This window comes from Cucurbita pepo, chromosome LG11, assembly GCF_002806865.2.
Source record: "Cucurbita pepo subsp. pepo cultivar mu-cu-16 chromosome LG11, ASM280686v2, whole genome shotgun sequence".
NCBI classification, from domain to species: domain Eukaryota; kingdom Viridiplantae; phylum Streptophyta; class Magnoliopsida; order Cucurbitales; family Cucurbitaceae; genus Cucurbita; species Cucurbita pepo.
This window is the reverse complement of record NC_036648.1, coordinates 4,482,984-4,496,430: the sequence shown is the minus strand read 5'-3', so window position 1 is coordinate 4,496,430 and position 13,447 is coordinate 4,482,984. Positions and strand designations below refer to the sequence as shown.

The 13,447-nt window shown below is 41.8% G+C and overlaps 1 protein-coding gene across 1 annotated transcript; it reads left to right on the top strand.

The window, feature by feature from the left end:
• Positions 1-14: 14 nt before the first annotated feature.
• On the top strand, positions 15-1,081 carry LOC111805624 (beta-hexosaminidase 3-like). The gene is made up of 2 exons (XM_023690762.1): positions 15-268; positions 646-1,081. The coding sequence occupies exons 1-2, from the start codon at positions 199-201 to the stop codon at positions 810-812; spliced, it is 237 nt and encodes a 78-aa protein (XP_023546530.1). The 5' UTR covers positions 15-198; the 3' UTR covers positions 813-1,081.
• Positions 1,082-13,447: the final 12,366 nt, after the last annotated feature.

Sequence of the window (13,447 nt, the reverse complement as noted above, 5' to 3'; positions counted from 1 at the left end):
TTGCTATTCATTTTAAGGCTAGGAACTGGTGTAGCCCCCGAGGTTGTTGCAGCTGGGTTAAGATGCATTGTTAGCAACCAAGATAGTTGGTACTTGGACCACATAGACACAAGTTGGGAGCAGTTCTATACAAATGAGCCGCTTAAAAATATCACAGATCCTCAGCATCAAAAACTAGTCATTGGTGGGGAGGTATGCATGTGGGGTGAAAATATCGATGGGTCAAATATTGAGCAAACTATTTGGCCTCGTGCTGCAGCCGCTGCAGGTACGTCACTGTTCTTTTGTTAATATTTTTTCCAATATGAAATCAATTTTTTAAAATCTACATTATCCAATTTAGAAAAGCTAATGGCTTATGATAGTTCCCATTTCCCAGACCCCATACAAAACTATTATTATGGTGCAAATTTATACGATCTATAGAGGCTCAGGCAATGCAATATTTTTCTAATTTATATAAAAAAGATGAAGTTTCACATTCCCACATTCCCACATTCCCACATTCCCAAATGCCAAATTAAATAGCTGAAGAAAATCACCTACTAGCTCTACTCTGTTGCTCCCTCTTCTCTGATTTAGCTCATTATTTGCTCTACTTTAATTAACTGGTATCAACTTCCTTTGGTGATCATGTACTGAAAGAGCGCCTTTGGACACCATATGACAATCTGGCTAAAGACCCCAATCAAGTTTTTGCAAGGTTGACACATTTCAGGTGTTTGCTGAATCAAAGAGGGATTAATGCCGCTCCTGTATCAGGACTCGGCAGATCTGCTCCTTGGGGTCCAGGTTCTTGTTATGTGCAATGATTATCCAGATCAATCTCCCTTTCATACTCTACTTCTCCTCTCATTTGATCAAGATACTTTCTAGCCATAAATTCAGGATTAGCTTAATGGTTGTTGGTATAGGAGATTGTGATGTGCATTTAGTATGGAAAGTAGTCTTGTAGGCTCTGAATATCATCTCTGTTTCATTCTTTTGAATAAATTTGTTGAACAGTTTGCCAGAATATTGTATTTATGTTCATGATTTGTAGGACTTGTCCTACTTGAATGTATCTTGACCATTGGAATCTATCTTGTTTGAGAACTTTTTATCCATAGAAGAAGAAAATAAAAGCGAAAGGAAGTATGAATGTTTGATGAACCCAAATACTCTTGTAGGCATAGTTGAGGAGGGAGATAAAGTCTTTCACTTCATTAGATCTTAAGAACTTTGTGAATGGATAGAAAGGACAGCATATACATCTCTTAGTGACATGATCAAACAACGTCCAAGTGTTTAGAAGTGCAAGCAAGATTTCATATTTGGATAGGGAAGGAAGAGGAAAATTTTGAAAATAATGTTGTATAACCTTCTGCTATGGTCAGCAACATGTGAAAATCCAATAAAGGCCCTTATTAGTTCACAATTTCAACTATGTTACCTCTTCTACCTCACTTGTACAATTTATCTCTCAGCTCTCCATATAAATGTGTTTACACAAAGAATTTATATCTTAAACCTGACATGTAATAGAGTAAATATAAAGAGATTAGGAAAGTAAGAGAGAGTTATCGAGACTCCTTGCAGGTGTTCCTTGGTAGAAGTTCCACACAAATTTAGATGAAACAAAAAATAAAGTTACAAAAATTTATGTTTAAAGTGAATAGTATCACATCGTTGTGGAGATATATGGAGATTTTATTGTGGAGGTATATAGAGATTTTATTATCTTTAACACGAAGAATTGGATTTGACTTCATTAATCTTATCATTAGGTTTCACTAATCCTGTTTTATCTAAGCTAACTTGCTATCTCATGTCACTATTATGTCACATAGTTATATGATATAATATTATGTGTTGACCTCTCATGAGAGACGCATATATAGCTAAGAAAAAAGAAGGTTTGCCCCCCAAAACTATTTCTTATGTTTAGTTTCATTGATTTTAATGATGAGGAAGTCCATAATCCATCATATGTGCAATCTCACTTGGGTCATCTAAAGAGATAATCAACATTTGTTAAAAGGGATCACTCATTTTAAGCACTATAAATTAGGGTTACATTCAACCTGACAACCCGAATCAACCCAACCAGGGTTGGGTTGAGTTGGATTAACCTTTCGGGTAGAGTTAGGTTCATTTTTCTGAACTCGAACTGAATCGGTTTGGTTTCGGGTTCGTGGATTAAACCTTCGGATTAACCCGAGTCAAATAAAAATATATAAATTATATTAAGATAATTTATGTATTAATAAATTTGCCAGAGTGGTACCTTTACCTCTCTAAAGACACATATGCCTGAATTTGAGACAATGTTGAACTATGTTAATATGTTACTATTTTCGCTTGTTTTTTATTATTTTTTTTATGTGAATAATTATAGATCGATTTGTGTTTGTTTGTGAACTTTTAATATATTTTATTTAATATTGCATCCGAATAATTATAAATTGTGTATAAATAAAACTTAAAAAAAAAAAAAAAATAGACAACTCGACAATCCAACCTGAAAATGGAGGGTTGGGTTGGGTTGTGAAAATTTTCGGGTTGGGTTGGATTACCAATCCAACCAACAGTAACTTTTGAGTTAGGTCAAAAAAATCTCTCAACCCAACCCGGACCATATACACACCTACACCTACTATAAATGAAGGGCAAACTCCTTTTTATACCCCCATCCATTTTATTTGGCATCCCGTTTCCATCTCATCTATGAAGTATTCAACCAAATTTAGGTGAATAAGGATATCAATGGTCATTCCATAGGTTATGGTTACGGCGTAAACTTATTTTATGTTATAACTAGGTATTTACAAAGGAAACCATTACTAATTTCCATTATTTATAGAAGTAGCACATGACTTAAGTATTTTAAGAAATATTCTGTCAGAGGTCACTGTTGAAGTCAGCGAATGTAAACACATGTAATCATGATTAGAAACCTATCATTTAAAATCATCGTAGAGAGGTTGATATGGAATCAACCCAAGGAAAAGTATGGAACGGATTACCTTGATGATCAAGGTCAATAGTAGAGAAAACTCGTTTCTAAACTAGTGATTCGAATCACTCCACAAGAGGTTTGATCAATATCACTTGAATGACTCTATCATGTAAGCTCTCAACAAAGAAAAGAAGGTTTTATATAGCACATTAGCCTATGTGACACATAACTCCCAAATTAAATTGACTAGTGAATGAGAATTACTCATAATCTCCAGAAAAGAAGGCTTTATAGAGCACATTAGCCTATGTGACACAACTTCCAAATTAAATTGGCTAGTGAATGAGGATTACTCATAATCTCCGTATTAAAATGGCTAATTAACGGTGGAATTTGGTAACCTATGTGAGTTAGAATATAACCTTAGCTCCTATATTAAAAAAACTAGCTTAAATATGACAAACAAATATTTAAATTATAATTAAACAGTGCCACCAATGAAATGTAATTATTAATCCTTGTACTAGTTCCATAAATTCAATTGAGTTGATTAAATGCAATCTAAAGTGTATTTAATGTCTCCCTCTCTTGAAGCTCAAACTTTCCACAACATACGAGGGAGGTCTCCAATGTCTTCTAGAATATTTTTGGATGAGCTCACCATAGCTTGAATATAAGTGTACAAGGTTTGTTGTAGCTTCTTCGCTCTCGTCCTTGGTATAGAAATTCCTTAGTCGTGATTCATATCAGAGGTGGCCTCCAGTCTGGACAAATTGGATGTGTAGTACTTTCCTACAAACGGCTCACACGTGCGAGTGTGAGTCCATCAGATGGTTCGCACATCCCCTAGGCCTATCATAATCGAGCTAGTTGGCTGTAGTTGGACGTTCGAAGGTACAACAAACCCTCGAATATCATGCAAGGCATGATGATGATGATCATCATCATCGTGTATGCGTCCGTACTCATCATCATATAAAGAGAAGTAACCCGATGTAAATGAACAAACAATATGCATGACGTCCCTGTAGTTTTTCATCTTAAATCATTCATGTAACACAGCCTCATACATCCTTCACATGTTACTCTAAGTAACATGCATGCATAAGCATTCATACATTCATCATCAATTAATATCATTTAGGGGTTGTGTATCATAAAACTCTTCATCATAATGCAACATGGCTTCTCGTACATGCACATCGTTCAAAATCTTATCTAGGCTAGGGTTCTCTTGTTGAGACTCAATAATCCTTTGTCGAAGTGTGAGTTGTACCGTTAATCAAGCCATCTGAGCTACTACTCCTTCAGTTACTACACCTATGTTGACTCGTTTGAAACCTGCTTGCACTCGTGACTCTCTGGTGATGAGGGCCAACGAGTGTACTGTTTTTCGACTTAGAGCATCGGCGATCATGTTTGCTTTTCCAGGGTGGTACTAACTGTTTGTCGTAATCCTTCACCAACTCTAACCATCTTCGTTGTCTCATGGTCAATTCTTCCTGCGTGAAGAAATACTTTAAGATCTTGTGGTCGGTAAAATTTTAAGTGCGAACACTACTGCGACCAACTATAAGCGTGTGTAGGGTAGTTCTTCTCATAGTCTTTCAACTAATGGGACGCATACGCAAGAACCTTACCATGTTGCTTCAAAACACATTTTGGTCCCTTCTTAAAGGTGTCACTATATATCAAATACCTCTCTGAACTCTTTGGTACTGTAAGTATTGGGGCTGACGCTAATCTCTGTTTTAGATCTTGGAAACTTGCCTCACATGCATCATTCCATATAAATGGAATACTCTTCTTCATCAACTATGTAAGTGCTGAAGGGCCAGCAGTATCCTGCTAACTCCAGAAAACTGCACACCTTAGTAATTGCGGTCGGGCGATACTACTTAGTGACAAAAAATGAGTGTCTTGAGCATCTTCCTCTAAAAATGAATTTTTTAGGACAATGATGAACCGTGCCGACATTGCAACCGAACCCATGTGTCGAATGTTGATGCACCTGCTATCTAGTACAACATTTGTAAAGGACTTGGCATGTATACAGGAGGGTTCATGCCTTGAGAGAACCCATATTGATAAATGTTTTTAGATGTTCTGACAATGTAGTTGACACATGGGGTTGATTCTAGGCCTACAGACGAGGCAAATTGGCTAGAGTCGCAGACGATTGAACATGCATGCACGACCAGTGTGTGTGGCCGAACAAACTTAGATATCATTGTTCGATTGGTGAAAGAGAACCACGCCTAAGATCCGATAAAGCCACCAAGTCGGGCGAAAAGAGAGATAGATGCTTGAGTTTTCCTTAAGGCTAGTCATGAAGGTATCAAAATCATGATAGTACACCGTTACAACTCACTCCCGATTTAGTATTTTGGACCCCTTTTTTACCATTTTGGATCCTTTTTTAGCCATTTTTATGAATCAAATAAGAGTCATTTAACTGATACAAAGAATGAACATTACCCCCGGAGCAAAAAAGAAAGATGACAGAAAGGGTATGGTTTTCATGCCCAAGTTCTCACTAGCAACGACCCGTCCAGAAAAGATGGTGTTCTTGTCAATGCCAAAGCCAGCAGAGGTAGTAAGGGAAGCAAGAGCAGCAACAAGGCCAGCATTACCAGCCAGAGTTGGCTCAGTGTAGTTGGGATTAGTACGCACGTCGTGAAACTTGTCGAATCGATCCGGACCGCCAACCATGGCACCGACGATGGTGTGGGGGTTGGGACCGGGGTTGTCGCGCCACTTGAACCCGCCCTTGCAGGAGTAGTACTTGTTGTCGCTGGGAATGGATGCACCACGGTGATGCACTCGTCTAGGGAACTTGGTGCCATAGCCCACAATGTAGCTCATGTTCATGGGGTTCTTCCCAAGAATGTAATCCATCTGGGAAATGGCGAAGGTGCGAAGAAGGGCTGAAGGAATGTAGTTGGGGCCGCAATTGAAGCCAGGGACGCCAGTTGAGTTCAAGTAATCGGCAAACAGAGAAGCTAAAAATGCAGCATTCGCCACATATTGCAGATTCTGTCCCTGTTGCTGTTCTTTGTTCATAATAATCATTCCTCCTAATTATGATTTAATCTCTAAGGTTATTAGATACACAAAATCAGATCCAAAAGTAAAAGAATAAGAAGAGAAATACCTCGAGTCCAATTGTGGACACCAAATTGCTTGAGATAAGAACACATAATTAGGGCATTCGACGTCTGGTACACACTCAACAAATCCTCATACGGATACCCTGGATTCAGCACCATCTTCACTCTCGTCAGCAACACCATCGCCGCCGGCAGCTTGTTGTCCCAGCTCGGCACGCTCGAAACCGCCGTCACGTTGAAAGCATTTGCGTTCTTCGCGATTCCCGGCAGAATCGCCAGAGAAATGTACGACGAGTTTCCTGTCGCGCAGAACAGCCACGCCGCCGCCCACATGTATTCGTCGTAGTATCCGGTGGAGTTGTAGGCCGCGGCTAGGAAGGCGTTGTCGCGGCTGTAGCGGACGCGGCGGCTGGAATCGCGAGCGAAGGCTAAGAGCGTCTCGGCGCCTTTGATTAGCTTGGCGGAGTAGGCGGCGTCGTCGCGGAAGACGATAGAGGCGGCGGAGAGAGCGGCGGACATCTCGCCGGCGAGATCTGGGCCTTGGAATGTGGTTTGGGTGGGTCGGTTGTAGCCCATTTGCTCCGGCTTCTGCCAGCAGGTGGTGTCGTCCGGGATTTGGGACCCATTTTGCGATCCCCCAACCTTCAACATTTTATTTATTTATTTATTTTATTTTATTCTTTTTAAAAAAGAAAATTTAAATAAATAAATAAATAAGGAAAAACCTGGGAGTAAATTTGGGTGATTTTGGTGGAGGAAGAGTTGAAGGTGAGGAGCAGATAATCGGTACCCCATTTGATGAGGTCTCTGACGTGGTCGTATTCGTTGATGGCCTTGTACTTGTGACTGTACTCCACCAGGCTCCAGCTCAGCATGGTCATGGAATAAGCCATTGGAAAATTGGACTTGCTGTTTTCCCCGGAGTCGTAGTACCCTCCAACTAGGCCTCCCTTTGCCAGCGTGTCATTCCCGTCGTTCAGCCCTGAGTTCCCTCTCCATGTTATGTTGTTGCTCTTTCCCAATCTCCCAGCTGCACCCAAACCATACCTAATAATCCTATTCTTTTATCCTTTCATGCTATAAATTTAAATTTAATGTTTAGATAAGCGATGTATGTATAACTTAACTAGGCAAAATATGAATTCTTACTCTTATTTATAGTACCGGTACTCAAATGTCCTTTTCGTCCTTGTCTCCATCTCTTATTGACGTCTCTTATTGACGTGTACGTTCAACTAGAAAATCCAATTTAAACTATAAGGGTTGAGTTGGTGTTAGATAAGATTTTGGGTTGGGTTGGGTTTTTTTAGACTCAATCTAGTTCAAGCTAGCGTCAATGTCAGCCTTCAAAGATAGATTGTTGTGTGTCACGGTCATGCTCGTCCAAGGCGTGTTGCCCATGGCCGCATGTCCATGACAAGCCAAACTCTTTATGTCTTTCCATGTTCTAGTGTTTTACATTTGTATTTATAGGAAGTATGACGTTTAGGAAAAATCATGTCTAGGCCTGCTAGACATGAAATGTCTCATAATGTACTATAGGGGGATATGACTAGTTGTCAACATCTCCCTACCAATAGTTATATACTGTGAGCCATTGTTGTTACTCTGTTGCTTGCATATATAACGTCTCTTTCAAAATCTCTCTTTCAAAAATCTCTCTCTGCCCTCATTTTCTAAAACCTTCTTCTTAAACCAAGGCCAGAGGCTCGAGCATACGTCGCTTGGTCGTAGGCAACGTAAGAACGAATTGGCTTGGCTCACTTATCGTTGGAAGGTGAGTGCCGCACAATCGCAAGTCCGCTGCTATCAAGAGTGCGATTGTGACAAGTGGTATCAGAACTTTGTTAGCTCCGTGACATAGAAAAGACCGAAACCATGTCGACGACAAAGTCAACACCCAAATCATAAGCCGACTAACTTACTTTAATAGAGGAGGAAATGTTGTTCCTCAAAAAAGTCCCTGACACCATCCGTTTCCTGGAAGAACGGGTGACGGAATTGAATGAAAAAGTCGTAGAAATCGACGCAATGGACAACTGCCTGGATGGGTTGCCAATCACAAAACTAATGTTTCGAGTGGCTTCGCTCGAAGAAAGAGTTACTCCTACGATCAGCTCAAGACCTACTCGTAGCCCCAATAGCTCTATCGCGCACAAGGAGGGACGTGGCGAAGAATTTGACGTGCTACAAAATACCATGATGAGTTTGTTTAATGGATTAGCTGACGAATTCAGAACAACGATCGATGTCATCCAAGAAAAGATGGTCGACATGAACACCCGAATTGGAGTGACCATGAAAGCCGTGTAGAACGTTACGACTGGACAAACTCACAGGATCCAACAAACTGAAGTTCCCAGATCCCAAACCCTTCAAAGGGAACAGGGACGCCAAAGAGTTGGAGAACTTCATCTTTGATGTTTAACAGTACTTCAAAGTCACAACGGCTTGTACCGACAACATAAAAGTGATAGTAGCCTCAAACATCTCATAGATTATGCAAAACTTTGGTGGCGTACAAATGTGCAAGACATCGAGAATGGATTGTGCACCATCGACTCGTGGGAAGACCTCAAGAGAGAGTTGAGGGGCCAATTCTTCCCCGAAAACGTAGAACATATAGCAATGAAAAACTAATAACCCTAAAGCAAACTGGAAGCATAAGGGACTATGTTAGACAGTTCTCGACCCTGATGCTAGATATCATGGGCACGTCAGAGAAAGACAAGGTATTTTTCTTTATAAATGGGTTACAACCGTGGGCCAAAACAAAAATACACGAGAAAAAGGTTCAAGATCTAGCTACCGCAATCGCCAGCGCCGAGAGACTCCTAGACTTTGGGAACAAAGCGAGTTTCTGAAGAAGAACAACACAAGCCCCAAACGCTGAGGCAAAACATATAAGCCGCCAGGTATCAAAGTGAAGGCTCCAATAGGCCAAACGGAAGTAACGACAGACCAAGTGGGTGGATAGATAGACCTCCTCAGAATAACCAAGTAGGAACATCTCAAAGACCTTACCCTCAAAAGAACTACCCGACGACACCTTTACAATGCCTGTTGTGTAAAGGCCCCCACAGACTGTCCTACTGTCCTCATCGAGCTTCTCTCAGTGCACTCCAAGTGTCCATTCAAGAAAGCAACAACATAGGAGTTGAGACTACGCCAGACAAGAGGGAAGATCAAGACAACCCTGAATGGGTGCGCTTAAATTCTTGTCAGCCCTCCAACGAAAGGTCGACCCAAAGGAGATAATAGAGAAAGGGCTCATGTTCGTAGATGCAACAATAAACTCCCGACCAAGCAAGAGCACCTTGATAGACTCAGGTGCGACCCACAACTTCATCGTCGACCAAGAAGCACGAAGATTGAGACTCACCATAGAAAATGACCCTGGAAAAATGAAAGTTGTCAACTCCGAGGCCTTGCCTATTGTGGGAGTCTCCAAAAGAGTCCCCTTCAAATTAGGGGCCTGGACCGAAGAGTTGGACCTTGTCGTGGTTCGCATGGACGACTTTGACGTGGTACTTGAGATGAACTTCCTCCTAGAACACAAAGCTATCCCAATGCCACTGGCGAAATGCTTGGTGATCACCGACCACAACCCCACAGTAATACCTACAAGCATCAAGCAACCAGGTAATCTTAGAATGATCTGGGCCATACAATTGAAAAGAGGCCTCGCACGAGAGGAACCTACATTTTACATTTATGGCTATACCCCTGATGAAAGAAATGACAACTGAGGAAACTATTCCAAGCAAAATCAAGGATGTACTAGACAGTTATGCTCACATAATGTCAGAGAGCTTACCACAAACATTACCACTCCGTTGAGGCATTGATCACGAAATTGAACTCCTCCCAAAGGTTAAACCCCTAGCGAAGAACGCATACCCGATGGCTCCCCCTGAGCTAGCCGAATTGAGGAAACAACTAGATGAGTTGTTGGCGGCAGGATTCATCTGCTCGACAAAGACACCTTACAGAGCCCCCGTACTATTTCAGCAAAAGAAGGATGTGAAGTTGCATCTGTGCATAGATTATAGAGCCTTAAACAAGGTGACTCTGCGCAACAAATACCCACTGCCAATAATATCCGACTTGTTTGACTAGCTTCACGGGGCCAAATACTTCACGAAGTTGGACTTACGATCAGGGTACTACCAAGTACATATCGCCAAAGGGGACGAGCCCAAGACGACATGTGTAACAAGATATGGGGTCTTTGAGTTCTTAGTAATGCCCTCTGGCTTGACAAACGCCCCAACTACGTTTTGCACATTAATGAACTAGGTTTTTCACGAATACTTGGATCAGTTCGTCGTAGTATAGCTCAACGACATAGTTGTATACAGCACAACCCTAGAGGAAAACAAGGTGCACCTGAAGCTAGTGTTTGACAAGCTGCGGCAGAATCAATTGTACCTCAAGAAAGAAAAATGTGTCTTCGCACAAATATGTATCAACTTCCTTGGACATGTCATCAGTTGTGGACAGATCGGCATGGATAGCGATAAGATAAAAGCTATCCAAGAGTGGAAAATCCCTACTTCCGTATCCGATGTGCAATCCTTCCTAGGATTGACAAACTACTATAGGCGGTTCGTCGAAGGGTTTTCACGACGAGCCGCCCCATTAACAGAACTCTTGAAGAAAGACCACCCTTCGTCGTGGTCAAATGAATGTCAAATGACCTTTGAAGATTTGAAGACAACCATGACGAGGGGTCCTATCCTCGGATTAGTAGATGTTACTAAATCATTTGAAATAGAGACAGATGCTTCCGACTTTGCCTTAGGCGGTGTTCTTATTCAAGAAGGTCACCCCATCGCTTATGAAAGTCGAAAGCTCAACGATGTTAAAAGAAGGTACACTATCTCCAAAAAAGAAATGGTTGTGGTCCATTGCCTACGAGTATGGAGACAGTACCTCTTGGGATCACAATTCGTAGTGAAGACGGACAACAACGCCATTTGCCACTTCTTCGATCAACCGAAATTGACGGCAAAACAAGCCCGGTGGCAGGAGTCGTTGGTTGAATTTGACTTCAAATTTGAACACAAGGCAGGAAAGAGTAACCAAGCAGCCGACGCGCTGAGTCGGAAGGGCGAACATGCGGCCCTGTGCATGTTAGCCCATATTCACTCAAGTAAGATCGATGGATCGATGCGCGACATCATCAAAGAACATTTACATAAAGACCCATCGGCCAAAGCCGTCGTTGAACTAGCCAAAGCTAGGAAGACACGACAATTTTGAGTCGAGGGAGACTTTCTAATGACAAAGGGAAACATATTATACATTTCAAGAATAGGAGAACTGAGGAAGAAGCTCATTCAGGAATGTCATGATATTTTATGGGTCGGACACCCTGGGTGGCAACGAACATATGCCTTCATAAAAAAAGGGGTACTTCTGGTCAAATATGCGGGACGACATCATGCAGTACACCAAGACGTGCCTCATCTGCCAACAGGACAAAGTCGAGAAAGCCAAAGTCTCGGGACTCTTGGAACTTCTACCCATACCAACAAGGCCTTGGGAAAGTGTGTCTCTAGACTTCATAACACACCTCCCAAAAGTCGGGGAATATGACGTCATCTTGGTTATTGTAGACCAATTCTTGAAATTCGCGACGTTCGTTCCCACCCCCAAATTATGCTCGGCTGAACTAACAGCCCAACTATTTTTCAAACACATTTGTAAAGTTGTGGGGCATTCCGTCGAGCATCATCAGCGAAGGGATGGTAGATTCATTGACACATTTTGGACCGAGTTATTCGTCTTCTTAGGAACGACTTTAAACATCTCCTCGAGCTATCATCCTCAAACCGATGGACAGACGGAATGGTTCAACTGCTTGCTCGAAGAATACTTACGTCACTTCGTCGACACTCACTAGAAGAACTGCATACAACTGCTAGATGTCGCCCAATTCTGTTTCAATTGTCAAACGAGTTCGTCTATGGGAAAGAGCCCCTTCGAAATTGTAAGTGGATAACAGCCGGACTTGCCCCATATTATTGATCATCCTTATGCAGGAAAAAACTCTCAAGCTCAAAACTTCACCAGAGAATGGGAGCAAACAACAGATATAGCCTAGACATATTTGGAGAAAGCTTCCAAGCATATGAAGAAGTGGGCGGACAAGAGGCGTCGCCCCCTTCAATTCCGAGCAAGAGACCAAGTCCTCATCAAGTTGAGACCATAATAGATCAGATTCCGTAGACAAAAGGACCAGAGACTAATTTAAAAATATGAAGGCTTGATTGAAGTCCTTAAAAAGATCGGGGCTACTTCCTACAAAGTTGCGCTACCCACATGGATGAAAATCCACCCAGTAGTTCATGTGAGCAACTTGAAGCCCTATCACCCTGACCCAGACGACGACCAACGAAATGTAATCACTAGACCGAGTATCGATCTAAAACAAAGAAACACCAAAGAAATAGAGCAGATACTAGCCGACAGGGTTAGGAAGATAGGAAGACCTGTACGGAAGATTCGTGAATTTCTTGTCAAATGGAAGAATCTCCTTACGGAAGAAACCAGCTGGAAACGCGCTAAAGATCTGGACTCCGCCGCCACCCACATCGCCAGGTTTGAAAGTAGTCGGTTGACAGAGACGTCAACCAATTAGGTGGGGGAGGATGTCACGGTCATGCTCGTCCAAGGCGTATTGCCCATGGCCGCATGCCCATGACAAGCCCAAACCCTTTATGTCTTTCCATGTTCTAGTGTTTTACTTTTATATTTCTAGGAAGTATGACGTTTCGAAAAAATCATGTCTATGTCTACCAGACATGAAATGCCTCAGAATGTACTATAGGGGATATGACTAGTTGTCAACTTCTCCCTACCAATAGTTATATACTGTGAGACGTTGTTGTTACTCTCTTGCTTGCATATATAACGTCTCTTTCAAAATCTCTCTTTCGAAAATCTCTCTCTACCCTCGTTTTCTAAAACCTTTTTCTTAAACCGAGGCCAGAGGCTCGAGCATACGTCGCTTGGCCGTAGGCGACGTAAGAACGAATTGGCTTAGCTCACTTGTCGTTGGAAAGTGAGTGCCGCACAATCGCAAGTCCGCTGCCATCAAGAGTGCGATTGTGACACTATGCACGTGTACACTCTGTCATCTCCTATGGAATTTCAAATCACGGCCACTGCCAACCATCATGATTCATGTGACACATGTTTCTTTTCTTCTCACTTTCAATTTTTTTCTTCATCTTCGTGTAACATTCGTGTTTGATCTAAGGTTCTTTGCTGCTCGCCGATGACCCAACGCCATCTCCATTCACACGTTCGACATTGCAGCATCACCTTCTCCATTCTCAGGTTCAAGTTTCTCATTTTTTTTCATCGGTACTTTGTCTTCAGCATGTCGTCG